The sequence below is a fragment of the Drosophila takahashii genome, chromosome 3L (assembly GCF_030179915.1).
Source record: "Drosophila takahashii strain IR98-3 E-12201 chromosome 3L, DtakHiC1v2, whole genome shotgun sequence".
Lineage (NCBI taxonomy): Eukaryota > Metazoa > Arthropoda > Insecta > Diptera > Drosophilidae > Drosophila > Drosophila takahashii.
Genome location: NC_091680.1, coordinates 21,954,884 through 21,982,883, shown reverse-complemented (window position 1 = coordinate 21,982,883; position 28,000 = coordinate 21,954,884). Strand labels below are relative to the sequence as shown.

Here is a 28,000-nt window from a genome sequence, read left to right as displayed (position 1 = left end):
TTAAAATTTCGTGACAAAAATTCAGTTTGACTTTCGGAAACAGATTTGAAAAAAGATAAGTCGCTAAATATATTGACAAATTTATAATGACTTATTTACGAATAGTCAGGTTTTTTGGCGTGCCGAATACTATTAAGAAGTCGAATAAAAATATGGTTTACCCCAAGTAAAAACTTTGAAATTTTTCACCTTACAAACTCGTTAAAATTTTGAGCTTTTAGTCTTTGTACTTCTTAATGACATTGAATTGTTTCAAAACTCCACCTGAGCAATGGGCACAATTACAGATCCATGAGTATGATAAATATTCTCCCCCATAGTTAAAAAAAAAAGAAAGATACTTGTGCTTAACGTTATTGTTTATTTAGTAAAATTTACAGGGGCTGCTGTGCTGGGCGTTGCTGATAACGACACACGGGCCGTGCTGCACCTTCACGGAGCTCTCGCTGCGCCAGTCGCACTCGATAGGCACGAACTGACCCTTCCGCATCACGGTCTTGGGCTTGGTGATGCCGTAGCAGGCGTGCTGGAAGACGCTCCTCGAGATGGGCAGGCACTGCTCGTAGATCTCGACGATGTCCGCGTGCATGCTGTCCACGGAGAAGTCCTGGCCGCATCGCAGCTTCTGGTGGATGTGCAGTTTGCTGCTCCGCGAGAACTGTGTGCGGCACCTTCGGCAGTGCAGGTTCTTCAGGGGCGAGCTGGCGGGGTCCCTTTCGATGGACTTGACGGGGGTGGAGAGCTCGTGGAGCCGCTGGAACTGCCCCATGATGTTGTTCAGGATCAGGAAGTTCTTGTTGGGCAGCTGCTGGAGGGTCTCGCTCACGTGGTAGGGCACCACGTACAGCTCCTTGGTGGTCTTGCACTGCTGCAGTCCGTAGAGATTGACCCGCATGTTGGGCGGGAAGTAGCCGTTGCACTCGCGAAAGTGCTTCAGGTAGGCGGAGCGCAGGCTGGCCAACTCGGATTCGCTGGTGGAAGGAGTGGATGTGGTGGTCAGACCCTCCTCCTGCTTCAGCTGCAGGGGCAGGGCGAAGAAGGGCGACTCCGCCGGCTGACTCTCCGCATCCACCCGAATCCTCCTGACCTGGACCTTCAGCCTGGTGATGCTGCACTCGGCCATCCCGTACTCACTGCTGCAGTTCAGGTAGTTCTCGATCCTCTGCATCAGCATCTCGTAGACCACTCCCACGGACTCGTCCACGTCGTAGTGGTGGTCAACCCTCAGGGATCCGCTCTGGAAGATCAGCACCTGGTCCATGGCGTTCACGTAGCAGGCCAGGTTGAACTCCACGGCCACGGTGTTGTTCTGGAACATCCAGCGGAGCAGCTCGGGGATTCCCCGGGCACAGGTCTCCCCCATAAAGTGGTCCAGCTTGTCCTTGGAGCTCTCGTCGCAGAAGAAGAAGGTCTCGATCTGGCGCGCCTCGATGATGTCCAGGACAGCCTGCTGCTGTTTGGTGAGCTGCAGTCCCTGGGAGGCCTCTCCTCCGCGCAGCCAATGCTGGGAGGGCGGCTCATCGGCGTCGATGGAGCTGTAGCAGGTGGCACACTCGTGCAACTGCCCCTGGGCGAACCACTGGTGGTGGAAGGTCTGCGTCGTCTCATCGTTGCTGAACACAAAGCTGGAGATTGGCTCGTCGTCGAACATGATTACGATAGGTAAGCTGTTGTAGTGGTTTAAATAGCTCTTCAATTAGGGTGTTCAATATATAAGGTGTTTTAAAAATTGGTCTTCGCAAATGTTTCAGAATTACTGAGATGTGTCTAGGACAAGATGCAGTTGCTGACTGATACCAAGCACTTTGTCGGAGTGGCTTTTATACAAGAAAAAATACTAGAGGGTAACAGGTAGTCTGTGCATTTACCTGGCGCAGGTACTTTTGTATAGGGTTAACATCTGCATATGGGACTTTCCCTTTACCTAATCCCTGATATATTTAAGGCCTTTAGGGTGTGCTAATTATGCGGACAGCTGCTGTGTGATCATAAAAGTTCCAAGGTACATAATCTTATATCGGCTCGCGCTATTGCAAAATTCCAGATCCTTTTAGGTACTTTACCAATTGCTGGAAAATTAGAGTGCTGTTATATAGCTTGTGAAATAAAAGTTAAGGCAATAGCCCAGTCCCAAAAGAAGTAAAATACATACAAATACATGTAACTCCAAATTATTTACTTATTAATAAATGATAAAAAACCTAATTATCCATAAGTGGTTGTTAAATCATTTATACTTATTCACACAATTTTAACTAGTTGAAGCTGCCTTAAAGCCTGCAAACACATCCTTACTTCTCTGAAGTGGCTGAGGGCAAAAAGATCAACGAATGGGAGAATAAACAAAGTGCGCCACCACCTCGTGCAATTTGCAGCAGTCAAACGCAGGGCGGACAGTACAGTGGAGCCCGGGGAAACCGCCTCCGTCCGCCTTTCCCATTGAGCCTTTTCCACGTCGCCGCTGCCTCCTCCGCGGAAAAACCAAGTGCACAATGGTCAGTGGAGCGGGAGGAGGAGGCCACTGGACAATGGCCATCGCGTGGCAAGTGACGCGACAATGGCGACGGCGATGTCCTGCCACAGGATCTGGAGCTCTGGAGCTGTGGAGCTCCAGTCCCACTGCAGTCGCTTAATTTCCGTTTCCGCTTTTCACGCTTCATTTTCCGCTTTGGTTTAGGTTTTGGTTTCGTGTTCGGTTTCCTCCTGCCCCAGAGTCTCAGTCACTCGGTGCATTTTAAAGCTGCTTCCCAGTGAAATATGCTCGCAAATTAACAAAGGCAATTATAAGGTGCTTAAAGCGAAAGTAGACAATGATTATTTAACCGAGTTTTGCTCGCTTCATGGCCATTCATCTAGCTTTCGTTGCACTGAATTCTTAAGGGGAGTGTCAGGGCATTTAATATGGGCACGCAATCATGTGTTTTTATTTATTATTAAATACATTAAAACTTAAGGTCAATTTGGATACGTTTTATTTTTATCTTTTTAAATAAACTTATTGGGCTTCATAAAGTAGGTAATTTTCAAAAAGCACAAGCAATATCCAATATGCTATATAAATCAATCCCAAGGTTACAAAAACTTGAAAAGATAAAGATTGCCAAAAAATCAAAGCGAATTCTATAAGGTAAAAATAAGGAATTTACGAAATAATATAACATTTTTTTAAAATATGTCTCAAACAAATAAATTTCGATTGTGATATAAGAAAACATTATTGTATGGCTTTTTGAAATAAAAATTGTTCTATCTGTATTCTACTTTAATGTCTGAAATCAGATATATTTGAATATTCAAAAACACCTTAAGAGCCTACACTATTCGGCGTCCTACGATTCCCCCATACTTTGTTGCACATTTTCAACTTTTCAGCTTTTATTTATTTTTCTATTTTTGTGTGTTTTTTTTTGTCAGCTTGGCCATTTGGCTGGCATGTAAACAATGCCACAGAGCAGCCAGGACAAAACTTAATTAAGTCTGATGCAGAACGGGGGGTGGCAGCTGTGATGGGGCCCGAAAAGCAGTGAAGCCCGAAGAAGTATGGCAAAAAGGATTGCCACTGGTAAATAAAAATGGCCGCAAAGTTGCAGGCAAAGTGGTGACTTCAACTGACTTTGCATCGGTTCCATTGCCGTGGGCGGTGGCGATGGCGGATACCCATCCGCATCCATCAGGTTTGCACTCAAAATCAAATCAAAGACCGACTGTAAAAATGTTATTTGCTCTGCACAGTGTGAAACCGAAAGCCAAACGCCAGTCGAAGCTGACGAGCAATCAACCGGACACCGGACACTGGACACTGGACACCCAGATGCCCAACGGATAGATGGATGGCGGGGACCCCGTGCTCCATGCTCGTATGTATATCGACCCGTACTCACACCAAGCGTATCCGGGTCATACAAATTTCGAACTGCAGCCCCACCAGTTCAGAGCTAGGAACTCCTTTCCAGTGAAAGCCTTCCGGGCATGCTGCTTAAAAGCTCAGCTAAGGGTCGTCTAATGGACGGGCCAGGACACCTGTCCGTGTCCGAGTTTAAGGTCCTGGCGATCCGGCAAATCCTGCAAAATTGAGCTGGATGAAATCTGTGCATTCGGTTTATCTTCCTCCTCTGCCATCGCATCTCAGTGTGTTGACATTTTGCGAGCTTTACTCATATTTTTTATCTTCCCCAGCTCCGATTTAGAGCTCCCTAAGGACAGGATCCGAAACAAGTGTCCTGTACACATATTGAGCTGTTGATAGTTTGCTTTCTTTTGGTACATTTTCACACATTGGCTAGGAAATCGATGGCAGCAGAGGAGAAACCAACTCGTGTGCTAAAGGAATGAATAATGCTAATTGAGTCATAAACTGTTGAGCACAATTTCAGTTGCATATTAAAATGTTTCATTTGCTGAATTCTCGGAACTAATAATTGAATATCCTTCGATCCGTTTTATTCTATACAAGGTATCACTATGGACGGCAGTCCATGTAGTGACGAAGCGCACCAGGAGAGTGTGCGAAGGCGACTACTATATATACACGAAGAAATGAAAATCTGCTGTGATGGTCCGATCATAATGAATGATACACCTATCGAATGGTATTGCAAAAACTTAAAGGATTGCATACCAAGACTTTAAGAAAATTAATTGGCTTGGGAGAGAGAGCGGTGAAAGTGAAAAAGTGAAAATTTCGAAATTTGGAGCTGTTGGGGCCGGTGGGGATAAATGCCCCCTCGCAATGTTTTAGTTGTATTCCTTTTGAAAATACTCGTCGAATGAGGGGTCATTTGTCAAAATCCGATGCTCCGTTCAAAAGTTATAGCCAAAATAAGATTTTCTTCGTCTCCCCAAAATGAAAATTTAATTCTGTTTGTCAGTTTGTCCAAAACATGTTTTTTAAGTTTTGAAAATTTTATATGACGTTCATCACATCGATATAAAAAACTTTTGTTCTACCACTTTTGGAAAAACTCGCTAGTTTAGCGGGAAAACAGCTATAAATAGCTAAAAATCGGAAAGCCGTAACTTCTATACTACTAAAGCTACAGACTTGTGCTGCATCTCGTTTGAAAGGTATTTTTAAATGCTATAAACGCCTTCTATATGCAATTTGTGTAAATGTAATAGTTAAAAAAATATGAACAAGAGACAATTTTTTAAAACTTTTTTTTTTAGCTTTTTTTTTTTTTCTCAAAAACGGCTCTAACGATTTTCTTTAAAACCTTAAACTGTATAGCCCTTGAGATTTCTTAAATTTTGGTATATAACACATTACTGTAAAAAGTCACGTTTAAAAGTTATTTTTATTCGAAAATAGCCACTTTTGCCAGCTCGAACAATTAACGCTCCCTGAGTATTGAATTTTGTGGGAGAGTATCCGAACTGTATTTTAGGGTCATGGAATCAGTAAATTTGCACTTAAGAGTTCCATATAGGAATCTTTTGTTATACGACTTTTGGAAAAAGCCGCTACTTTAGCGGGAAAAAGCTAAAAATAGCTAAATTTCGTTAGTTTGTAAGTTCTGCACTACTAAAGGTACCGACATGTGCTATACATCGTTTAAAAGGTATTTTGAAATACTTAAACGCCTTTTTAACTTAATTTGTTTAAATACAATGGCTTACAAATTATGATTGACCAATTTAAATTTAAATGTATGTATATATTAGCTCCTATGAGAGCAAATGTAAACAAACAAAAACTTCTGATATCAAATAAAAACACCTCTTAACGAGGTAAAAAACTAGTGACGATCGCACCTTCAACATACAAAAGTTCTGATATCAACATTTGTGACGAAAAATTATTACACTCGTCATTAAATAGACTTTCTAATATTTTCTCATTCGGCACGCTGCAATAGAAAATGCCTGTGAAGGGAAAAAGGTTGGAATAGTTTGCTAGGGCGGGCCGAATGAAAAAATATTAGAAAGTCTATTTAATGACGAGTGTAATAATTTTTCGTCACAAATGTTGATATCAGAACTTTTGTATGTTGAAGGTGCGATCGTCACTAGTTTTTTACCTCGTTAAGAGGTGTTTTTATTTGATCTATTATACGTTTCAATTTCAATCTTTCTCTCTTTATTCATCGTTATTTAAAAATAAAGCACATTAAATAACTAATATATATGGCTAATTGGTTGATTGATATTGATACAAAATGCTAACTATTTAAAGCGAATTCATTCAATTATTTACTGTAGCTCGATTATTATGAAATTTCGCAACTGATAAATAACCTTAATTGGTAAATTGTTCCTTGAACTCTACCTTTCATGTAAGTCTATTAATTGCTCTTTTAGGTGAAATCATATTTTGAAATCAGGGATTTGAATGCATAACTAAGTAAGTTCTAAGATTTAGTGCAGTAAAACATTTCCAAGATTTTCAAAGGTTAATTTCATGGAATTTCAAACTACATTTTCCACGTAAAACACCACAAACTTAGTGTGAATGTAATTATTCTTGCGTTTAACTGCATTTAAGAGTACCTACTTTAAGTTGCGCCATTTTAATTTCATAGCATGTTTTTTTTGTGAAAACTTTTCCACTTTATTCAAACCGGGCCTATGGGCAAAAGCAAGGGAAAGGGATGGAAAATGTGTAAGTTGGTTGCAATTTATGCTAAAATTCCCATATTCGTGCAACTACCAACAAAAAGCATGGAGCGCTCTTCAAGTGTCTGGCTCTGATGAAAATTGTCATAAAAACTTTGGCTGTCTCAATGGCAAAAGTCGTCAACAGCGTCGTCGTCGCCAACATTGTCGTCCTCCTTTTGGCCTCCTTCGTCCTTTTGGCCAGAAATCCGCACAGACGCCGCTCAGACGGAGGTAAAGTGCCAGGGGAATGCACGGAGAACCGAATAGGGCTAAAACTGTGGGCGGATCTGGGATTTGAGGTGTCGACTGGGCCACAATTTGTCAGCAAGTTTTGCTAACAACTAAATTCCATGGTTGGTTTGAGTGCAATTGCATCGCCTCCTCGCTGCATGCAAATTATGCAAATTCGCACGCCTTTCAGCCGGCAGCCCCTTTCGCTTTCACTTTCTAACTGACTGAGTGCAAGGTCAACATATTTATGCCCTTTCATCCCGCCTGCATCGGGAGAAAAGCTAAAGCTAAAGCCGAGGCTATTCACCAAAGCTGAGCCAGCATCGCCCGTTGAGACAGCAATTAAAATGCTTTAGAATTCAGTTGGCTGTCAGTCAAAGATTGAGTCACTCGTCGTCATCATGCTTGTTTGACAGCTGCTGGATGTCATTAGATGGCTCCCAATGAGACACCACTTGTGGGTTCGCATTCGCCTGGCAAAGGAGGCGAACTGCCGTTCAGAACTCTTTAGCTCGAGAGCTTTGTAAGCAAATCGCGTGGGTGGTTTTTGGTGGGTGATAATGGGTGTGCTGGAATGGAAGGAGTTTTAAAAAAAGTACAGAGACAGAAAACTTTATAAAATTCAGAGGGACCACTGGTCCAAAGATTTATAAACAGTATTTAACTGCTTTTGATTTTTATACTACTATATATTTTTTACATATTTATTTATTTTTATATTACTATTATTTCCAACTATCAAACATTCAACGTATTTTATAAGACTTTTTTATTTTCAAAAGTATTCAATAAAGTCTTATACTAGAAGCTGTTGGAACTCTGTTAGTCTTAACAGAACTGTTAAAAAGTACGCCTTAAGATTGTAATTTTAAATTGTTTAAAGAATAAGTAAGTTGCTTACAAAATTCTTACATTTAAATACCATTTATATTATTCTTTCAAAATTTTTGATTTTTTAGGGTATTGAATAACCGACCCTCGTATTGAAAAACTATTTACAACTTATGTTCGCATCTTATTTTCTGCATAATTTGCAGTCTTGTAAACGAAATGAATTCTAGTGTTGGCCTTGTTCTCTCGCCACATGCTTTGCTAATTAATTATGCAACATTTTTGGGGGTCATGTTACTTGGGCAGCGACTGCGGCATATGGTTAGATCTGGTTAGGTCTGTGCTGGATTTATATTTAATTTATTGCATTTAATTGAAATGCATTTCGTATGAGTTGCTGACCATCTGCCCGAGTGTTTTTATTGTTTAATGTTTGTTGCTCAGCTGATAAAGCTGTCTGCACTTGCGGCTGGGTGTTTAATTATTTTGTAGATTGTTATTTTCATGCAAATCCCCGATACATACATTTTAGCAAAGATTCCAAGATTAGCATTCCTTTTAAAAAAAAAATTATTAAATTATCAGGAAAAAAAGCTTGTTTCTTTGCCAGGCCCGACTTTAAATATCTCTTTGAAATTTCCATACATTTTTGTTGGAAACATTTTTGATGCATACTCAACATCTTCTTTCTTTATTCTAGTATTCCAGCTAAATTTAATCATTAATTTTCAGTCACCTTGAACATCTTGTCTCAGTTCTTCCCTCCGTCGTTCTTGTCTTCATCATCATTTTGTAGCTCATTGTAAATCAGTTTAGCTGCTCGTTTGAATTTTTCGCATAAAAAACTCATTGATTACTTTATCTTGAGTTGCTTTTCATTTGCTTAACTGTTTGAGCGTCGTAGCTCCTTCATCCGGTTTCCGACTTGCTTTTCTGGGAGCTTTCAGCCAAATGCATTTCTTAATAAATCTTTAATCCTTCTAAGACTCGGCTTCCAATTTTACCTGCGCTGCCTTTTTCATTAATACAACTCTCGTCCTTTTCGTTCTTTTTTTTGTATATTTTATTCTCCCATTAAATTGGAAAATTCGATCAGTCGTAAAATTCATTTACGATTCGCACGTTCAGCAGCTGGACAGTTGATGGTGAAATCAAATCGAAATTGTTTGAATTTAATTTTCATTAATGATGCTGTCTTTGGTATTCGCTGCCATTGGCACCTTTTAATACACCTCCACGGTAGTAAAGTTGCAAAATTTACATCATGTGCTATAACAAAGTGCAAAAATTAAATCCAAACATAAATTAAATTCAGCGATAATACATTGACATTTAATTTGATTTTTCTAAGTTAGTGTTTAAAGAATTAGCTGTTAAATATGGTAAACAAATTAATAGGGTTTTCAAATCCATAAAAAAAAATTTTTAAATCATCCGAATTGATTTAGGGTTTAATTAGGCCCGAACATAATACTTGATATTTTCTAATTATTTTAAAGGTAATTATTTTTATTTTCTTAACGATTTATATTCTAGATTATCCGTCGTTAATGATTCCACAGTTTAAGCTAACCCATTTTATGACTGCTTTAACCCTTGACTGCCACGCACACCCTTTCATTAGTCAACCGCACCGCAATGTAATTTCTGCAAACATTCCGTATCCGCAATCAATTATGTTTCCCCTGGACATGGCCCGTTTAATTCTGCCGAAAGCCACTTGATGACTTTCGACCAGTCGGCAGCCCTCGTAACTAGCGCACGGCTGACAGGTGCTTAAACCACCTGCCCAGATATGACGTCGCCCTCACCTAGAATCAAGATTTACTCCCCACGCAGCCATCACTCAAAATCACAGTTAAAATTGCAAAATGCAGCAAATTAAAACAAAGGCACGTAAATGGCTTAATAATTCTTTCCTTTGGCCCCGTCAAAGGAGATTCCTTTGGGTAGTGATGCCAAATTCACAATACTTAAAAAAAGGATAACCTTTTAGTTATCTTATTTAGAAATAATTTAATACTTACTGCCGTTTATTATTTTTTTTTAATTTTTGGCTTATAAATTTTAAAAGCTAAATAGTCATGAATTTTTTTTACAACCTAAATTAATTTTAACTTTAATTTTTCAAAAAATTTAAAGGCATATCTAGCAAAGTTGTCATCACTGCCTGTCGTTTGCTCATGGAACTTCGGCCTAGACAAAGAGCGAGTCTGCCAACACGGCATTAAACTGGATGGCTGTTCACTTTTATTTATTTTCTGCGTAATTTCATAATTTATGCATAATAAAATGGGAGTTGAGGGAGCCTCTTCAGTCCTACTGTTCCGGAAGTTGTCTGCCCCCGAATTCTCCCTCTGCCCGTCGTTGGGCGCCATCCAACTGACATTTTTCATAACTGCTGTGGGTGGGCTGGGGCTTACATTTTTCTGGCATTTTTTCCAGCTCCCCTCTTTTCTGTCCCGCTTTGCTTTTTACTAATTTAACATTTCAGCGTCCAATTAACATTTTAAGCCAAAAAGCTTTGGGGAGTTGCATGCAGGAGAGGAGAAAGCGGAACCGCGGGTGTATCCGTGCCGTTCTAGGGTAGAAAAATTTTGATTATGAAATTTTTGAACTTCCTGAATTTATTGAGGTGGAGCAACAAGAGGCAATTTAGGGAAGATTGATTGCAAAAGAATTTAATTTTGACGAATCTATCAAAATGTTCTAATAAATTTGGGTGGGTTTATAAAATTTTAGAAACTAATTTTGGTGCTCAAGATAAAGTGAAAATTAAATTGTTAGGTGTTGTGATTTATTTTTTAACGGTCATTGGTCATTTTATTTTTTCAAATCCTCGTAATTATTGAAGGACTACAAAACTGATGTTTAACTTTAATAATATAAAAAACTGAAAATAAGTTTCTTAAAGCTAAATAAGAAAAATAACAATTTGTATACTAATTTGGGTTTTTTCATTATTTAATGTGAGTTTAAGAGTACTACCAAGTCATAGCGGGTATTTAGTTTTTCAATACCTGAAATGTGCGGTTACGTAATACAGTTAGCTCGAAATGAAAATGGGGGAGATTGCATCGTCCATAAAAGGAAAGGCACAAATGCCAATAAGCCTCTCGGCATAACCGAGTGGTAAATAGAAAATTATGAATGCTGAAATATGGGTGTATTTATGGAGGCCTCTAACCAGACCCACCAGTCCAACTCCTCCTGGCTTTTCCCGTATATATTCTCGTTATTTCTTATTCCGCTGGCATCAGGATGCACTCAGGACTCCGGCTTTTAATGCAAATGCATTCCAGTGGCTCTGGCACATATGCAACGTGATGTGGAAATCCATTCACCGGGGAATGTCTGCTGCTTCTGCTGGATTCCAAGAAATAATAGAAATTCATTTTTATGTTACGCAATTTTTCCGAATAATTTCCCTGCTGTTGCTCATTAAAATTGAAATTATGTTTTTTGTTTTTATCCAAGCGCTCTTCAGTCGGTCTGTGTGTTTTGCAGCCCTTTGTCGTTTGTGTTTCGCAGTCGCCCTGGATGGCAAAAAGTTCCAGTTGCCAGCGTGTTAATTTGTGCGTAAACGTTGCACTAACGAAGCGGAAGCTTTTGGCCCCGCGAATAATAGAGGGTTAAGAGGTAAAGGGGTTTTTTGGGGAGCGTCGGTACTGTTGGGATAGAGCGCGTAATTGAAATGGCATTTAAATGTTTCGGGGGACCTGTGTGACGGCGTAGAGTGTGCATTTTCCATGCGAGGGAATGTCATACAAAATTATGGCGGTTGATTAAAGGTGGAGCGGGGGTGAAGGGATCCGCAGCAGGAGGAGATGCCAGGAGCATTCTCGTGTCAAAGGTCACAGGCGGTCTGTTGTCATTGAAAACGATGTCTAAGCAATTATGAGTTGGCAAACAAATGTTCATTGACGTCCTCGAAATAATAAAAACAAATTATTTAAAGTCGTAAAGAAAAATCTTTTAAGGAAAGAGAAAAACTTTTTTTAAAATTATTCAAACTTTTGTAGATTGTGTATTTAAAATTACTTTAAAATTCAACAAATTTATTTTTAACAGAATCTTTAAGACTTAACTATTCTATAAAAATTTTCAATATTGCAGATTACCTTTATATTATACCATTATTTTTGAGTGTGTAAAGAGAATTAAAATTTCTTGTCAGTCATAGGTAAACATTTTTTTAAAAATCTATCCTTGAAAATTTTTACTATTATATTTATTATTTAAATCGAGTTGTACAGAAATTCGAGTTAAGAAAGTTTGACTTTTTGGGGACAAAGTGGTATAATATAAGATCGTTAAAAGCTACGGTCAAAAATTATTAAAGTTTATTTTTTAATAGTTAAAAACCAGAGGTCATTATCACAAAAATGTTTTTTAAAAATGGAAAAAATAAAAGGCCAAATATTTATTATTACTACACGTTCCTATTACAAACACAAAACTAATAAAAAACCGAAAGTTTCTTGAAAAAATAAATTTGTAAAATAATAACAAGAAGTAAAACTAATTTCATAAAAATTTTCATGCTATCAGCATTTCTCGAATAACCGATTAGTTGCTTCAAATTGAATTTTCGTAATTGCCAGCTCGTGCTGCGTTTATCCTTCGGATTTCATCTGCAGGCATGGCATCCACCGCAAAACCAATTACAATCTAGTGGGCAAATTGTGTCGAACTTCACTCTTCAATCTTGAGCCACGTGTGTAGCATGGCGACCCCAATTTTCCGGAGACCGCAAACTTTTCGGCACTGTCCAACAGGACGGACCAAAGTCGAGAGTCAGGAGCTCTATTAGAAAGTTGCCACCACACATATCAATTACACAAGTTTTCGTTACTCGCCGTCTCCTTGGTTTTTGGTCCTGGCATCGTCCTGTAATTGCACGGAAAATGGGAACCGCACGACCCTAGACTCTCCGGAGCATCCGAAAGTTGTTGGCCAACGTCTTTGCAACCAAGTTAAATTGAAATTTGCATTTCGCTGGACAGCGGAGTCATAACTTGACTGACTGACACAATACATTTCCGTTTGAGGCCCGGAATCTCTTGATTCCGTTTTCATTTCCTTTCTTTTTATACCCTTACCGAGTTGGCAATGAACAAATATTAAACAAAATATCCATACATATCTACAGTGGCGGATATAGGATTTTGTTGAGGGGGTAATATCACAATAATTTTTTGTTGCATATTTATTGAGTACCAACATTTTTTTCATTTGTCACCCACATCACCCCCCATGGATCCGCGCATGTATACCTATCTCAAAACATTTTAGCCTATATCAAATATCCATTAAAATATATTTCTAGTCATTTCAACTAAGTGGATACACATTGAAAAACATGACATTCATTTAAAATATATTTCCGTAACAAATTAATTGCAGCTTCCATTCTTTTTTTTTAGTTTAAAAAAAAGTGTATTTCTAAATTCTATCAACTTTTAAACTTTTACAATTGATTTGCGTTTTTTTTTGTTACCTATTTTATGGTTCAAATAAAAATATTTTAAAATTTTTTGCCAATACAGGCAGCCAAAAGGCAACATGCCAAAAAATCGCATTAACAATTCATAGAAAAACCGCATTTTTTTAATATGGGGAGAAGAGTGGGCTAAAAATGTTAAAGGTTTAAAGTTTTCCTTTTTTTATCTGCCATAGTCGATATTAAATGAAACTGTGGAAACCTTTTGCATTTGTAGTAGTCATTAATGATGTGGTTTTGTTTGGGCCAAGTTTCGTAAGTCTTTTTTATCACTTTAGATCGGAAAAAGTTGCACAGGGCAGCAAAATTTTTCAATAACAATTGTTGCATGTTGAAAACATTGAGCAGCGACTAGTAACTACACAATTGGGATTTATCGTAGAAGTTTAGCCCAGGTGCAATCTGAATTTGTTTTATGGTAGTTGGCCAGAATCTGAATAAATTTGACATAAATCAAAGAAACAAGTAAAAACTTCTAGAAAAAGTTTAAAAATAAAAAAAGTCAAATAAAAAAAAACAACATGTGTATAAAAATGAAATAAATTTTAAGATATAATAAATACAAATGTTTAATTCGATAATAAATCTAAATCGGTTATGTTTATATTAAGCAAACTAAATATGGTCCAGATTTAATTGGCAGGAATTTATAATCTTTGTCTTCTCCTTTGGCAGTCCTCAACTAATTTCAAATCCTTCACTGTGTCCTTACATGGTAATTAGAGGAGAAAGCCGATTATTGTAGCTTACGAAATACGTATGCGTCCTCACTACTTAATAACAAGCTAAGCTAAGTACCTTGGGCGGGATGTGGGGTCTTCAATTTAGGCCATACCATCGATTGCACTATGGTTTTAAGGCGTTTACCATTTGCCCTCAAGAGAACCATTTGGCCAGGCGAGGACCTTAAGGATATGGCTGTATACGGCCAGCTTCGACGACAACAGCGAAATGCATTTACGGCGTAATCCAATCTCGGCAATAATGAAATGGTAAGTGCCAGACACACGAACCGGAGGTGAGGGGCCAAAGTGGATCCCAATGTGGGCGATTCCCAGTTCCCAGTTGGCGTTGCATTCGGCGACCGGAAGCCGCCAGCTGGCCAGACAAAGCTTCCTCCAGCCGAAAACGCAACAGATCCTGCGAGAAGGGCTCTTACTCCTCTTTTTCTGGGTCACGTTTTGTATTTTGCGAGAGCTTTTCGCTGGGTACTGCGGCATTACACTAAGAAAAAATGCGTTGTAATATTGAGAATATTTCTTAAAATACATTCCTCTTATTTTCAAGTCTTTTTTAACAAGAGTAAGTGTGCTAAAGACACCTGAAGATAAAAAAGGTTTTATTTAGAATATTTTAATAAAAGTATTTTTCTTATTTATAATTTTTCTTAACAAAATTTTTGTTATTAATTACTAATATTTTTGTTTTCTTCAGTGCTGTTAACTGAGACTTTTAACAGCTCACGTTTCAGATTGCAAGCCATAGCGGAGTTCCAATCGTTTTGACCAACAATCCCCGTTGTTAACGCTGATGACAATGATGGTTCCTTTGGTTCTTCAACCTCTGCTTTGAAACGCAGTTGTCTGGACTTTTCGGAGGGCCTTTTAGCTGCCCCTGACATTGACATCTGAGCAGATGTCCAGATGGTTTTACCTGGTAAAATCGATTTGTGGGAAACCGATAACAATGGCGAACACCGCTTCAATCAAAGAGTTACCTGCAAACCGCAATATCCACAGTTCTAATTCAATTGCACTGCAGGTGCAACCGCAGAATTGTGATGGGCTTGAAACACACAAACTAATCAACTAATTAAAACCGAATTCCATCACCGTGCAATTCGCCACATTTCACCTCACAAATCAAAGGAATTATACTTTAAGTTACACAACTTATTGTGGAAATCCTCAGTTGAGAATCGGGGATTCAAAGGCCAGAAGAAGCGAAGCTCTGAGACGTCAAGAGTAATAATGATACAGATGCCAGGAGGAAAGTAAAATAAACCAACCAAACCAAACACGGAAAATTCTCACAAATTTGCACTCGAAAAAGTTGCTAAGCTTCCGTTTCTTTTACCCCATCTCTTGGCTTACGCAAATCCCCCAGCAAACAGCTCAAAGCTCAAACGTTCTTGGCATTTATTTATTTTTTCCTTTCAATGAATTGCTTTCCCATATTTGAGTTAACATTTTCACTCCTCACTTTTCACCTTTCGTCTGCAGTTTGCAGGTGAGCGTTGGGATGTTTGAGAATCCATTCCGAACCCAACTCTTTATGCTGGCGCGCTGAAACGCATAAATCAATGGGGGAAAGGCAAGCCGGGAAAGTGGCAGAAAGCCAAGTTCCTAAACTTGATTTAATGCCGGTGCAGCAACCAGAATACAATATATTGGCAGGTTGTTCTCCAAAGTGCGCTGGCTTAAAAGCTCTTAACTCGACTTCAGTTCAATCGTATCCAAATAAATCAACAACAGCAGCAGCACGAAAAAATACACCCGAGGCTCTCACAAAAGTCTTAGATTTGTTCACAGACAAATGAATGGTGAGAAACGAAGTTGTCAAGTTTTGTAGCATTTCAACATTGAATTGCATTCAATTGAACTAAAGGATCAAACAGATAGCCCGATAAAAATATGTTTAATTTACTTATGTACTTGTTATCTGGATTCTATCGATGTCATTAATAATACCTATCGAAATGTAGAAGAAATTATTCAAATCGAAGCATTCATCAAAAAGTTATGAGCAAATAATGGAATTCAAGTAGTCTTTTGCACTTCCTTTAGCTGACTAACAGGTATCTAATAGTCGAGGTACTCGAGCATTGCGTTTCTCTTGTTAAATTTAAAGTTGAATGTCACAGCCTTGGTTAATAGAAACTGCGTCGATATATCCATTTAATCCGTAACCAATCCTATAAATAACCCTTAGACCAAAAAGTGCTCCAAGTAACAAAACAGACATTTCTTACAAACATTGCTTTATTGACACTTTTTCAAGCAGATTCACTTTAAGTAATTTAAATTCTTATTCTAATTTTTATAATATTCAGCTCATTCCATGAGATACTGTTTGTCAAACAAACATATTTTTATTATTTATAATTATTCTTACCCAAGCATATTATCATCAATATTTACCCAGTCATATATTAAAAATTTCGTTGCATATATACACAATTAAAACAAAGAAATGTTTATATTAAAATGTCGAAATTCTAGGTTGCTTTCTTACTTTTTCAATTAAAACTCAGCCTCCGACACCCGCAGACTTTTATAGTGGCATTGACTCATCTGGTTTCGTCGTCCGCAGGGTGGAATCGTAAAAAGTTTTTTATTTGACATTTTACGAGTTTCTTGGCTGACTGACTTACTTCTGGCTAAGCTGCTTATTTTACGCAATCCCGTCTTATTCCCTTTTAATTGCATAAATCAGTGTAATTACTTATTTGGATAATTATTAAATATACTGCAGAAGCAACCATTTATTTATTAAAGATAAGTTTCTAAAACGAGAATAGATTCAAAGTTCTTAAGTATTATCTGCTATACATTCAGTATAGGATCGATGGTGAAAGTTTACCTAATGATAGATGTTATGTTGGCAGTAAAATATACAAATACTTGTGCGGGTAATTACCTTCATATGAACTATTATTAAATCCCTTTCTTGGAATATTGCCTTGAAAATAAATATTTCTGCCACTTTAATTTTATTTGTTTTGTTGTCCTTTGTTTAATATCCCTTTTCAATCCCCTCAACTTTTATATATTGCTAATATATCGTTGTGCGGTTAAGGATTCTATTAGAATCTTCCCTCAATTCCAATTCTTATGCTAATAAATATATTCCAATTATTTAGACACACATTAATACTGCTTAGTCTCAATTTCATTATAATGTTTGCGGTAGAAAGGGATTACAAATTCATTTAAATGCTTTTTATACTTCGTATTACAACATATTTAAATGTTTTTCATCTTGTATTTATTTAAAGTAAATTCTTGCTAAAACTGGGTTACAAATCGGTTTGCTGCACTGCACCGGATCCCCTCCTGGCGGTGGTGCAAAAGGCCTCCTGCTGTTCGCTCAAACAAATAATCAAATTCTCCGGCGGAGCCGTCACTTTGCCATTGGAATTACAGGATTTCTGCGTCCCTGTGGTTCCGGTTTTTTCCGCCGTCGTGGTCGAGGATGTGGTGGTCGATGAATTGTTGTTGCCAGCATTTAATGGCAGCAGGGGAGGCATCTGTGGATTGGTGGACTGCCGGCGCTTGGAACCACCCCTCTTTCTGCTGCCCTGCTTGGTGAAAACACTGGGTTCCACCTGCAGCTGAGCGTTAATATCCTGCTTATTCATGCAGGTGAAGGCCTTGAAGAAGCTTTTCCGGAAGTTCTCACTCAGAAACGCGTAGAGTATGGGATTCACTGCCGAATTTGAGTAAACCAGGGCGCCCAAAAGCAGAAAGATGAGTATCTCCAGCCGGGACAGGTCCCTCTGGGCGGGATTCGAGTGAATCAAGGCCACCTATGAGATCAGAAATTAGAAATTCCTCTGCAATTAGTTACAATTAATTACCTGCGAAATCCAGTGTGGAAGCCAACAGAAAATGTACACGCTAATTACCTGTTGAACGATTTAAGAGAGAATGTACAACATATTTTGGTGAAACATAAGCACCATTATTACCGTAAGAACCAGTCGAGTAACTTTCCGATGAGCCCTCCTCTTCTCCTTGGACTTGGTGGCCTGCTTGGGGCCCACCGACTGCAGCTTCCTTATAACCAAGTAGTAGAAACTCAGGATGAAGCACAGGGGCGTGGCGAAGCCCAGGAAAAATGTGTAGAGAATAAAGGTGGTGCCCGAGTGCTTCTTGTAGGCATCTGGCCACATGATGTTGCAAGAGTAGTTGATGCCATCCTCCTGTTCCACAGTGCTGGCATACAGAATCACCGGCAGCATGAGGACCGCCGAAGTGGACCAGGCGATCGCCGACACTATCTTGGCGATGTGCAGGGTTCGATACCGAGGCGAGGAAATCGGGTGGCACACCGCTATATAGCGGTCCGCGGACATGATGAGCAGGAAGATCGACGAGGTGAAGGAGGTGATCGAAGTGCTGACCATATAGGCCTTGCACATGAACTCCCCAAAGCGCCAGCTGCAGATTCTCATCGTATATAGCAAAAAGGGTATGCCAATCAGGAAGCACTCATCCGCCACCGCCAAATTCAGGATGTATATATTCGTGACCGTTTGCATTTTGGAGAAGCGCAGCACCACATAGATCACCAGGGTGTTGCCGAATAATCCGATAATGCAAACGAATCCATAGAGCACCACCGTGAACAAATCGGCAAAGGAGTTCCGGGTGGCTATGCAATGCTGATAGGTGGGCAGTTCGGTGCTGTAAACAGGCTCCTCCGGCTGAACGGTGGAGCCACCACTAATCCATCTATGGTTCAGTTCCGTGGTGTACAGGCTCTCGTTGGTATTATACCAATTTGTGGTGTTCACAAATGAATCGGAGGTCAGGTCCCCGCCAACAGCCTGCAGGATGCCCATCACCAGCCACGTAAACATTTTTCCACTTTCCCACTTTTCCGCTACCTATTCAAATTTAATTATTTTAATCAGTTCTCCCACGCTGCTAACGTCCTCTCGTTATGGCTTTGCATGCTGGCGGTCCTGCAAAACAAATTTCATTATTACATAAAAATTTTCATGCGTGTTTGTTGGTTTGCTTAACTATTCTAAATATTTAAGTTGCAACTTGCATATTGCGCTGGCCAAAATTGATTCGCTACTAATTGAAATGTTTTTCAACTAGCATGATAAACCAGTGGCTAACTTAATCTAGTCAATTGAGCTTTTTCTCCTAATTGAGGCTATACATTTAATTGGAATTTAATTTAGTCAACAACTTTTCAATGGCCATCGAATATTAATAGCTATTTGCATTTTTTTTTGCTTTACCCAATTACAGCTTAAATAATTGTCTACGAGTGGCACTTATTAAAAAACTATTTAATTTTTGCGTGACTCAGTCAAATCAAATGTGTTCGTTTTGCCACTTCACGTTCAGATACTTTGGCAACTTTGGTATAGCTTTTACTGGCATTCTTGGAAAACCACCTTGGAATTAAAAACTTTTTCAAACAGCTTGTAGAACAACGAAACTCTGGAAAAATAATTATAAATTATAAAATAAATCATCTGGTTACAGCTTCAGCGCATTGGCACAGAAAAGTTGGAAAATTTCAAAAGAGAATGGCCTTGAATTTGATTTGTTAACATTTAAATTTAAATTAAATTGGGCACAATTTGTCAAGTCAAACAAACACGAACCAACAACTTTTTAATATTCCGACCTCCCCTCACTCGACACTTTCTGTAAATATATTAGGCAGAAGGAAAAGCTGGGCTTCATTTATGCAAATATCAGGTGAAAATATTTGCCTTCTCAAAATTCAGAAAATTCCAGCCATTACGGGTCAACACTTGATCCTTATAAGGATATAGGTATGTATGTATAAGGAGATGGAGACGTTTAAGCCGCTTAGTTTGGATATGCATTCCGTATCAAAATTTTGTTGACTTAACCAAAACACATGTGGGGATTATAGCTCAAATTAACTTTCATCAGGATGTCTTTGTCCTTGTTAAGCTAAATTAAAATAGCTGTGCATATAAGTCAGCTAATTCCAAAGCCATAAATCAAATTTTATACAAAAGATTTGCTGACAAGACTTTTGAAACTAATCCGGACTGAAAGCGTCGAATTTTAATAGCAAGTAGAAGAGAATTTGAACTATTTTCTGGAAAAATTGTGTTGAAAATTTCTTTAAAATAGTATAAATACAAATATGGCAAAATTTGCATTTTAAAATTGTTTAAACTGCGTGTTGTTTAACACTTCAAGCGCCTTCAGCAAATTTAGTCATGTGCGTTGCTTTACCTCATAAAATTATTATTAAATTAAATTAAACGAATTTCGAATTTTAATTGACATTAAATATGCAACGCAATCAACAGTATTTTCTGCACTTTCGTGTAACTTTAATAATCATTAAACTCAAACAAATATGTAATTTCAGTTAATTGCCATTGTGTTCGCGTTTTCCCAAAACTTGGCATCGCATATCGATTGCCTCAATATTTGTGGGCCACAAATCGTTGCTAAGAGCAATTAAACATGGTCCATTGGACAGAAATGGTTGCAGGTTGCAGCGTTCAGGTGAGAGGGATTTCAGTTGTGCAGTCAATTAGAGTTATATTTGACGTAAATTCCATGTAGCTAAGAATATATCTTGAAATTGGGTGTCGGAGGAGAGAAAGGAACAATGTGTTCATAAAATAGACAATTGGTTACAGAAGTATAAATTGGGAAATATTCAAATTAATTTACAAACTTTTTTTTTTGGTTTAATTTTTCTTGTGATTTTAGCTGACAATAAATAAATTTTATAATTTAACTAATTTGTCTGTTCTTTTGCATTTTAAATACTATTGATATGGTAAAATGTACCAATAAAGACCATTAGAATTGATTTGATATGTAGAAATTAAAGATAAATTAAAAACAAAAATTGAATCCACTTTTTTATTGAAAAAATACTTAGGAAGTTTTAACTTAGAAGACAATCTTTTATTTCGTATTTTGTATTCCTGTTTCCTGTTATCTGAGGGTATTTCTTTCACAATTTAACCCAGTGTCACGTGCCCTTGTTTGTTTGCACAAGGAATTAAATCCCAACCCAACGACAGGTGTAAATTCCCCCGACAATGCCGTCCCAACGCAATCATCATCGTTGTTGTTCGACATTTATTTTTGCTGTTGCTGTCTGGCGTTTATTGTTGGTATAAGTGCAACTGTTATCGGTAAACCGCAATGGAGGCACAAATCGCAAGATTGCCTGGGTTCCAAGGGTCCTCAGAAAGGGGGAAAGTGGGGCAGCCACATGTGCAGCAATTGTGTGTCTGCAATTCACTTGATGACAGCCAGCAGGCTGCTGAGACTATTTCAAAGAAAGCTGCTGACTTTTTTCATAGGGAATAGAAATACAGGAGAAAAGAGGATATGGTAAACTTAAAAAAAGTTATTTATTTAGCCAAATATTCAACATCAGGTAATTAACTTAGATTAAAAAAAATTAATTTATTTAAGCCAATATTTAACATCAGTTAATTTTAGCTTTAGTTAATGAAAGGGTTTTTTTTTATATCCTTGGAAGATATCCTTTTACCTAATTTTAGTAATACAAGAATGTTTATAAAAATATTTTTTTCTTAAAGGTAATTATTTGGTCTTTCAAGACTTCAAGGTATTGTTGTATAATTTAATTCAGTTTAAATGAACTTTTAGAAAAACAATTTATTTTTTAATTTTTATATTTTCTTAAAGGGGGAATGTGTTTTGTTCTCTGCTGAGCTCGTGGATAGAAAGCACCCAAAGGAAGGTGACGAAGCTATCATCTGCTCATCGGTCCCTTGACCACATTTTATCTGCTCTCCCCTTCTTTCCACACCATATACACTGTATGTATCTTTGTGACTTTATATTTCAGGATGTCTGTGTGTGCTTGTTTGTGTCCTGTGTGCGCTGCGGCATTTATTAAAAATTTATGCATTTTATGAGACCCTCAAGACAAGGGTCTCAAATGCATTTCCTTCACAGCTTTCCTTGATGGACTTGCGCTAAGACCCTTGACGATGTGACGACAGGTTATAAAAATCAGAGTTTTTGGCTTAGAGAGCTTATTTGGTTAAGACGTTCGACCATAAAAGACACAGCAGGCAGTCAATCTAAATTATAATGTAAATTTAAAGTAATTCAAGAATTTTTTGGATTTTTGAAAATTTGGAATCAGATAAGTTTGTATAGATAATTTCAAACCTTTTAAGTCTGTAATAAATCAAATTATTATCATTATTCTGAGTGTATTCTTATTGTCAAAGTCACTTTATTCAACATCAGATTTTCATATCTTCCGAATTAAAAGTAATTCATTTTCTATTCCACAAAGTTTTGGACTATTTCGCTGCCATAATGTCTTCCCCTTATTGATCGTTATCTTTACCATTAAACACTCAGCGTTTTTGTCTAATTTACAAGAACTGTGCTCTTAATTAATTAAAACTTTATCAAAAGTTTACACAAGCCGCAGTCGCTGCGAATTGGCAACGTGTGGCGGGTGTTCGTGTGTTTGGATTATGTTGCCACAGAGCAGGCCAAACAAGGCTCGGCACAATATGTATGACTAAGAGGAGAGCGGTAAAGGATCCTCCAGGAAACAGAAGGAGTCGCCTGGCAGCCAACAGCTTGGCAAATGTTTAGCCGCTCGCTTTGCTTTCAAGCAGCCGCAACAAACACATTCCAAGTAATTCATGGGCGGCGGCACGGCGAAGTGAGGTGGGGAAATCGGAAGGGGGCAGGAAAACGGACGACCCAGAGGCATGCGAAGAGCATAATTTTTGGGATAAACACCAAGTACAACATGCATACAAGCCAGCTCTAAACACATGTTTGCACTGGAAAAATACGACTTTTCCCAAAAAATAAAAGCTAAATAACTTCTAAAATTTTACTTGTAAAAATGTTAAAAACTTGGAAAAATGTAGGGATCAAAAATTATAGCCCATTGGGTGTATAAGTAATAATTTCTCTTATAAAGGAATTGTATTGTAAATATAATTTTAATCGATTAAAATACATTTGATTTGGAATATATTGTAGGTTTTGGTCCAATGGCGGTTTAAACTATTTTGAATATTTAAAATATTCCAATATTATCTAAATATTTTTCCAATATATTCCAAAATATTCCTCTTTACTAAAACAATATTTTATTTAACCTTTTTTATGTTATATATTTATTTGTTGTACACTCAGAAAAAAAATCACCCTAAATTTTAGAAAATCGCCATACTTTTTAAGCCAAAGGCAGCTCGCCTTGCCTTTTAGAAAAAATATTTCTAAAAATTAGAAAAAAAATTTCTTAAATTTAGGGTTAGTTTTTGCAAAATTGAATAAGAAGAAGAAAAAAAAATCGGGGAATCGGGAGTTATGCCGACTGGGTGGAGAGTCTGTCGGTGTGGGGTGTTGTTGTTGGGGTTCTCGTTTTTCAACTTATTTTTCTCTCCTCTATTTAAACACATGGATGACGTCACGATGCTTGTACACAAACACACTTTTAATCTTTAATTGTAACTGAAATAATAACTGAAATTATTATATTATTTATTAATGATAAACATAAAAATCAAATAACTTACTATCTTGAGGAAAACATTTTGGTCGCTCGCGGGATTCGAACCCCTTACCTCACAGTTTGCAGTCAAACACTCTACTAGCTGCGCCAGGGAAGCATCACGAGAGGCGCTGTACAAAGTACATTCTCATTCTGTTCTCTTGGGTTCTAGGTTTATACTCTTATTTATCCATTATGTGTGTGTTAGCTTACCTAAATCCTTATTTGTATTAAAGTATACATTTTAATGCGCAAAAAAAAAAAAAAAGACGCAAAAAATGTCCGCCTCGACGTGGGATCGAACACACGCTTCCGAATATAAGCGTAGAAAACAAATAATCCGCTCGCATTAGACCCCTAGGCTACCGATTGGGCAAATTTTCTAAAATGTAAGGCGATTTTTTCTTAGTTTGAAAGAAAAATTTCTGAATAACAGAAAATTTTTCTAAAAGTGGATAACAAGAGGAGTTGATCTAATCAGGGTAAGTTTTTCTTATTATTTAGAAAAATATTTCTGAAAAATAGAAATATTTTCTGAATTTCAAGGCGATTTTCAAAGTATGGCGATTTTCTAAAATTTAGGGCGATTTTTTTTCTGAGTGTATACACTTTAGATGATTCAGCTTATTTCAAAATCATTTTATTAAACAATTAATTTATTTAATTAAATTTGTTCCATTCTTTTGCAACCTTATTCGTTGTGCAGAAATGTTATTCATTTCCATGAAATAATAAAGCAACAAAGCGAAACCATGATGCTTTTAATGCCTTGTTTAATGACACTATCTTCCATCTTGGCCATACTTTTCCCGCAGTGTAAACGTACAAGCCTGCATGTGTATGTATGCAAATATGACTAGCAAATTTGCATGTGTACACAACACAAACCAAACACACCCACACGCTGGGCCCGCACACAAACACACTTGGCATTGCCTCGTGTCAAGTGCACTTGGTGTGGGCAGAGGTCCTGGCTCTCGGACTGGTCCTGGGCTCGGATTTTGGATGGGCGCCTTTGTTTATGGACCCGTTGCCCGAGTATAAAGTGCAACATAAACAAAACTCACTCGCCTCAGCAGCCACTAAAATCCACCCGGCTCACTTACACGATAACTCGCTTTTTCGGTGGCGTCGCACTTAATCTTTGGGACACATTTTTGGCTTTTGGCCACAGGTTGCCACTCACCTGACCCTTGGCCCCGAACGAAAACACTAAAACATGCGTTGCATAACAAACACGATGGCAACAATAACAAAAGCAACAACAGAAACAAAAACATCGCCCGGAAACCGACAACAACAAGTGCAATTATAATCCCAGTGGCTTTTGTGTTTGAAGCGTTTCCTTTCTGCTGCACCTGTTGGTTTTGGTTTGAGTAGCACCCACTAGAAAACCAAACAAAATGCGGGATAATCGCCCTTTGTTACATTTTTAAAACAATGAAAATGTGTGTGCACTCGGAACTCGCCTAATACAAACTTTTGTTTCATCATTTGTTTCGAATTAAGCACTGAAACTATTTAGGGAGAATTGCCTTGTATTAGTAAAAAGGACTAAAATTTCAGTCCCTTAATTTGTGTAGACACTAAAAGTTTTAAGAACCAAGTAAAAATAGAAAGTTCTCAACACAAAAATTAGAATTTTAAATGGGTAATAAAATATATATATTCACCCAAAGAAAGAAGAGATTTTGGTTAAAAAGCGTTAAGCGTAAGAAATACCAGAAAATTACCATGCGCATATCGAACTGACCGCCTCGTGTTTCTTTTTTTTAGTGTTCATTTGATTGGGCCAAACAATTATCTAGGAATTTATTAGAATATTTATTGTTTTATCTAAAATATTACAATATTTTAGAGTCTGTAGATTGAAATATTCACTATGTGAGTTCTTGTTTAAAGCTGCAAAACATTTTCCTACTTTTATTAAAAATATCTTAAAACTCTTATTCTTTTCCTAAATTTGCCTTCCTGTTCCTGCCCACCTGGCCATGAATTGCCATTTCCGCCTACTAAATGACTCTCTGCTGATTCTCCTTTTGCGGTTTGTTGTCCTTCGAGTGTCCACACATTCCGGATCTGGAATAAAAACCACCTGAAAGCGGTTGGATGTTGCTCCGATGTGTGAGCTCAATTATGCCGGGTGTCTATTGTTAACCCATCTGGGGAAATAATGGCACCAGGTCTCTCCATGTGGTTATCCCCCGGGATCCTCCATTGGGTTCCTTTTTTATTTACGGCAACCATGGCACTACAGGACGCTCTATTTGCTCTATTCCCTTCATTTGTCGAGAGAGGGGGATGAAAGGCAACACTGGATGCCCTTTAGTACACACATTTGCACCTGGGTGGAGCGAAAAAGCCAGGTTGCGGAGCCTCCCCGTTTGTGTTGCCTTTGATGTGGTCCCCCGTTGCTGTTTCATACCCCTGCTACTGCTCCTGTTGCCTTTGGTTTTTGTGGCCTCAACTGCAGGCGGCTTGCCAAAAACTGAAATCCGCCACCGCCTTTCCACTCCGTTTCCCATCCCATGTAGCTTTGTTCATTGTTCTGCCGCACCCTCGGCTCTATAGATTCCGATTTATTCTTTTTTCGTTCGAATCAATGGAGCTTTGAAAAAGGTTTGTCAATTGCATGCTAAACGTTTTTGCTGATTTGTCACGGGATATGGTGGAGATAGCTTCAAAGTCTGCGGAAATGTTGTGAAAATATTTTCAGGATATTATGCAATTTGTTAACAGCTTAAAGATCGACACTGGAATAGGTTTTCGTGGAAAATAATCGATATATGATTTATTTTAAAAATGCAACCCTAATAAAATTATATGTTACAATCGTTTACATTAAATTGGGTTAAGTCACAGCTCTCGTTTTTTTTTGTCTGCAGGACGAGCAGCACACATTGCCCTAAGCCCTCTTAGACAAATTGTAAAAAAGAATTAATTCCTTTCGGTTCCTTTTTCATTTCCATGGACACTCTTTCCGTAAGCGGTTTATTCTTAAGCCGCCTAAATTTGCCTCAAATGTGGGGCACCATTTGAAGCTCATAAGAAAGGGCGATTTGAGGCGAAAATCGGTTTATCAAATATAGGTTTTCATAGCTTTCGCGGGTAATCCTTTCGCTAATCCAATTTGCTGTAGTCCCCGGCAAACAATTTGGCTAAATTTGCGACCTCATTGAATGGCTTAGAGCGCTTAACACTTACGCAGCCTCCCGATGTGCAATTTATGGGGCTCTCCCTCCCCAAAACATACTCTCCAATTTGCATAAATTAGCGCCAAAATATAGTAACGCCCGCACGCTCCGATTCGATGTGTTTATTGTTCGCTGCTGGGATGCACTCATTACCAATGTGTTCGCATGGGGACGCCTCGATAGTTCCGCCGGCAAATTTAACATAATTTTGAAGAGACCATTGACAATAATTGGCCTGTATTTAGGGGCAGCGTTTCGCGTTCGGGGTGAAAGTACGGATTATGTTGCATATGTTGTGGGCTTACCAATCTATGCCATGCAACCAGGCACGCGGGATTTTCGCTAATTGGGTGGCAATAGAAAATCCTTTGTTGCCACCCTTGCCACGGGCTCTTTTTGGGCATTATTTGGTGTAAAATATGTACGCCTTTTTGGATTTTATAGCCGCAGGCTTGCGGCATTTATGCTCTTTGAAAAGTTTAGCTCTTTTAAAGTTAAAACTAACTAAAACTGAAGATACAAAAAAAGTCCTTAATTTAAAAGAAAATTTAAGTTGTTCCGGTTTAAAAATGGAATTCCTCTACCAATTATGATAACTAATCCACATCACTCATACGCCATGTTAGCCCTCCACTTTAATATTCCGCTTAGAACTCTCGTCCTGATTGTTTCCTTTTGTTTTTTAAGCTTATAGTTTATTTCGTTTTAATAAAAAGTGCCCGATTTTATGTGTAAAGATTCCCTGCCAACCCAACGACCCAATCAACGTCACTCATACGCCCTGTTCGCCCTTCAATGAAATTTTCCAACTAGATCTTCCTTCCTGGACTTTTTAATATTTAATTCAATAAACTTAAAGCTTAATTCCGTTCCAGAAACTTTCCCTGTTTTAAAGATTGAATACCAATGCCAACTAATCGAACCAGTCAACATCACTTATCCGCCCTGTTTGCCCTCCAATTGAATATTCGTACTGGAACTCTCTTTCCGGGCTATTTGCTTTTTACTCGAGGGCCATAGCAGCGACCTTTGACTCCAATCGAAGTTCTTCGTTCATTTAATCATACAAACGGCGTTGTCATCATCAGCAAATGCCATTACCTAGGTAAATAATATCAACGGAGATGGGGCTATTTCCCAGGGGCGAGGGAAAAGAGCCGTGCTGAAAGGGATTTCTCCGGGCACTTGCCACTTTTGATGTGCGCGACGTGTTGATTGCCGACAGCTCGCTGACCAACGATAAAAATAAATAAATAAATCGTCAAAAAGAAATCGAAGAAAGTGGATAAATCTGTTTTGAAAAGAAAAGCAAATCAAGCAAATGGCAAAAAGGCAAATGGTCAATTGACCCATTCGTGTTGTTAGACTTTTCTTTGGCTCGATTCGAAATGCAATT

At 38.2% G+C, this 28,000-nt stretch overlaps 2 protein-coding genes across 8 annotated transcripts in view; both read right to left on the bottom strand.

Annotated features, from left to right (window-relative positions):
• Positions 1–341: 341 nt before the first annotated feature.
• LOC123003002 (protein terminus) lies at positions 342–1,783 on the bottom strand. Its single transcript, XM_044393989.2, has one exon. It carries the CDS (start codon positions 1,649–1,651, stop codon positions 365–367), a length of 1,287 nt encoding a protein of 428 aa, XP_044249924.1. The 5' UTR covers positions 1,652–1,783; the 3' UTR covers positions 342–364.
• Positions 1,784–16,197: 14,414 nt separating this feature from the next.
• AstC-R1 (Allatostatin C receptor 1) overlaps positions 16,198–28,000 on the bottom strand; it is a 204,849-nt gene continuing 193,046 nt past the window's right edge. For all 7 annotated transcript variants that reach the window (XM_070214540.1, XM_070214542.1, XM_070214541.1 and 4 more), the window contains 3 exons: positions 17,850–18,848; positions 17,739–17,786; positions 16,198–17,687 (listed from right to left, as the gene is read on the bottom strand). In XM_070214540.1, the coding sequence (XP_070070641.1) occupies positions 17,178–17,687; positions 17,739–17,786; positions 17,850–18,743 (1,452 nt within the window). In that variant the 5' untranslated portion in view covers positions 18,744–18,848 and the 3' untranslated portion in view covers positions 16,198–17,177. The remainder of the gene's footprint in view (positions 17,688–17,738; positions 17,787–17,849; positions 18,849–28,000) is intronic.

Excerpts from the sequence above, each read along its gene's own strand:
- LOC123003002 (XM_044393989.2), bottom strand. The coding sequence starts at position 1,651 with ATGTTCGACGACGAGCCAATCTCCAGCTTTGTGTTCAGCAACGATGAG.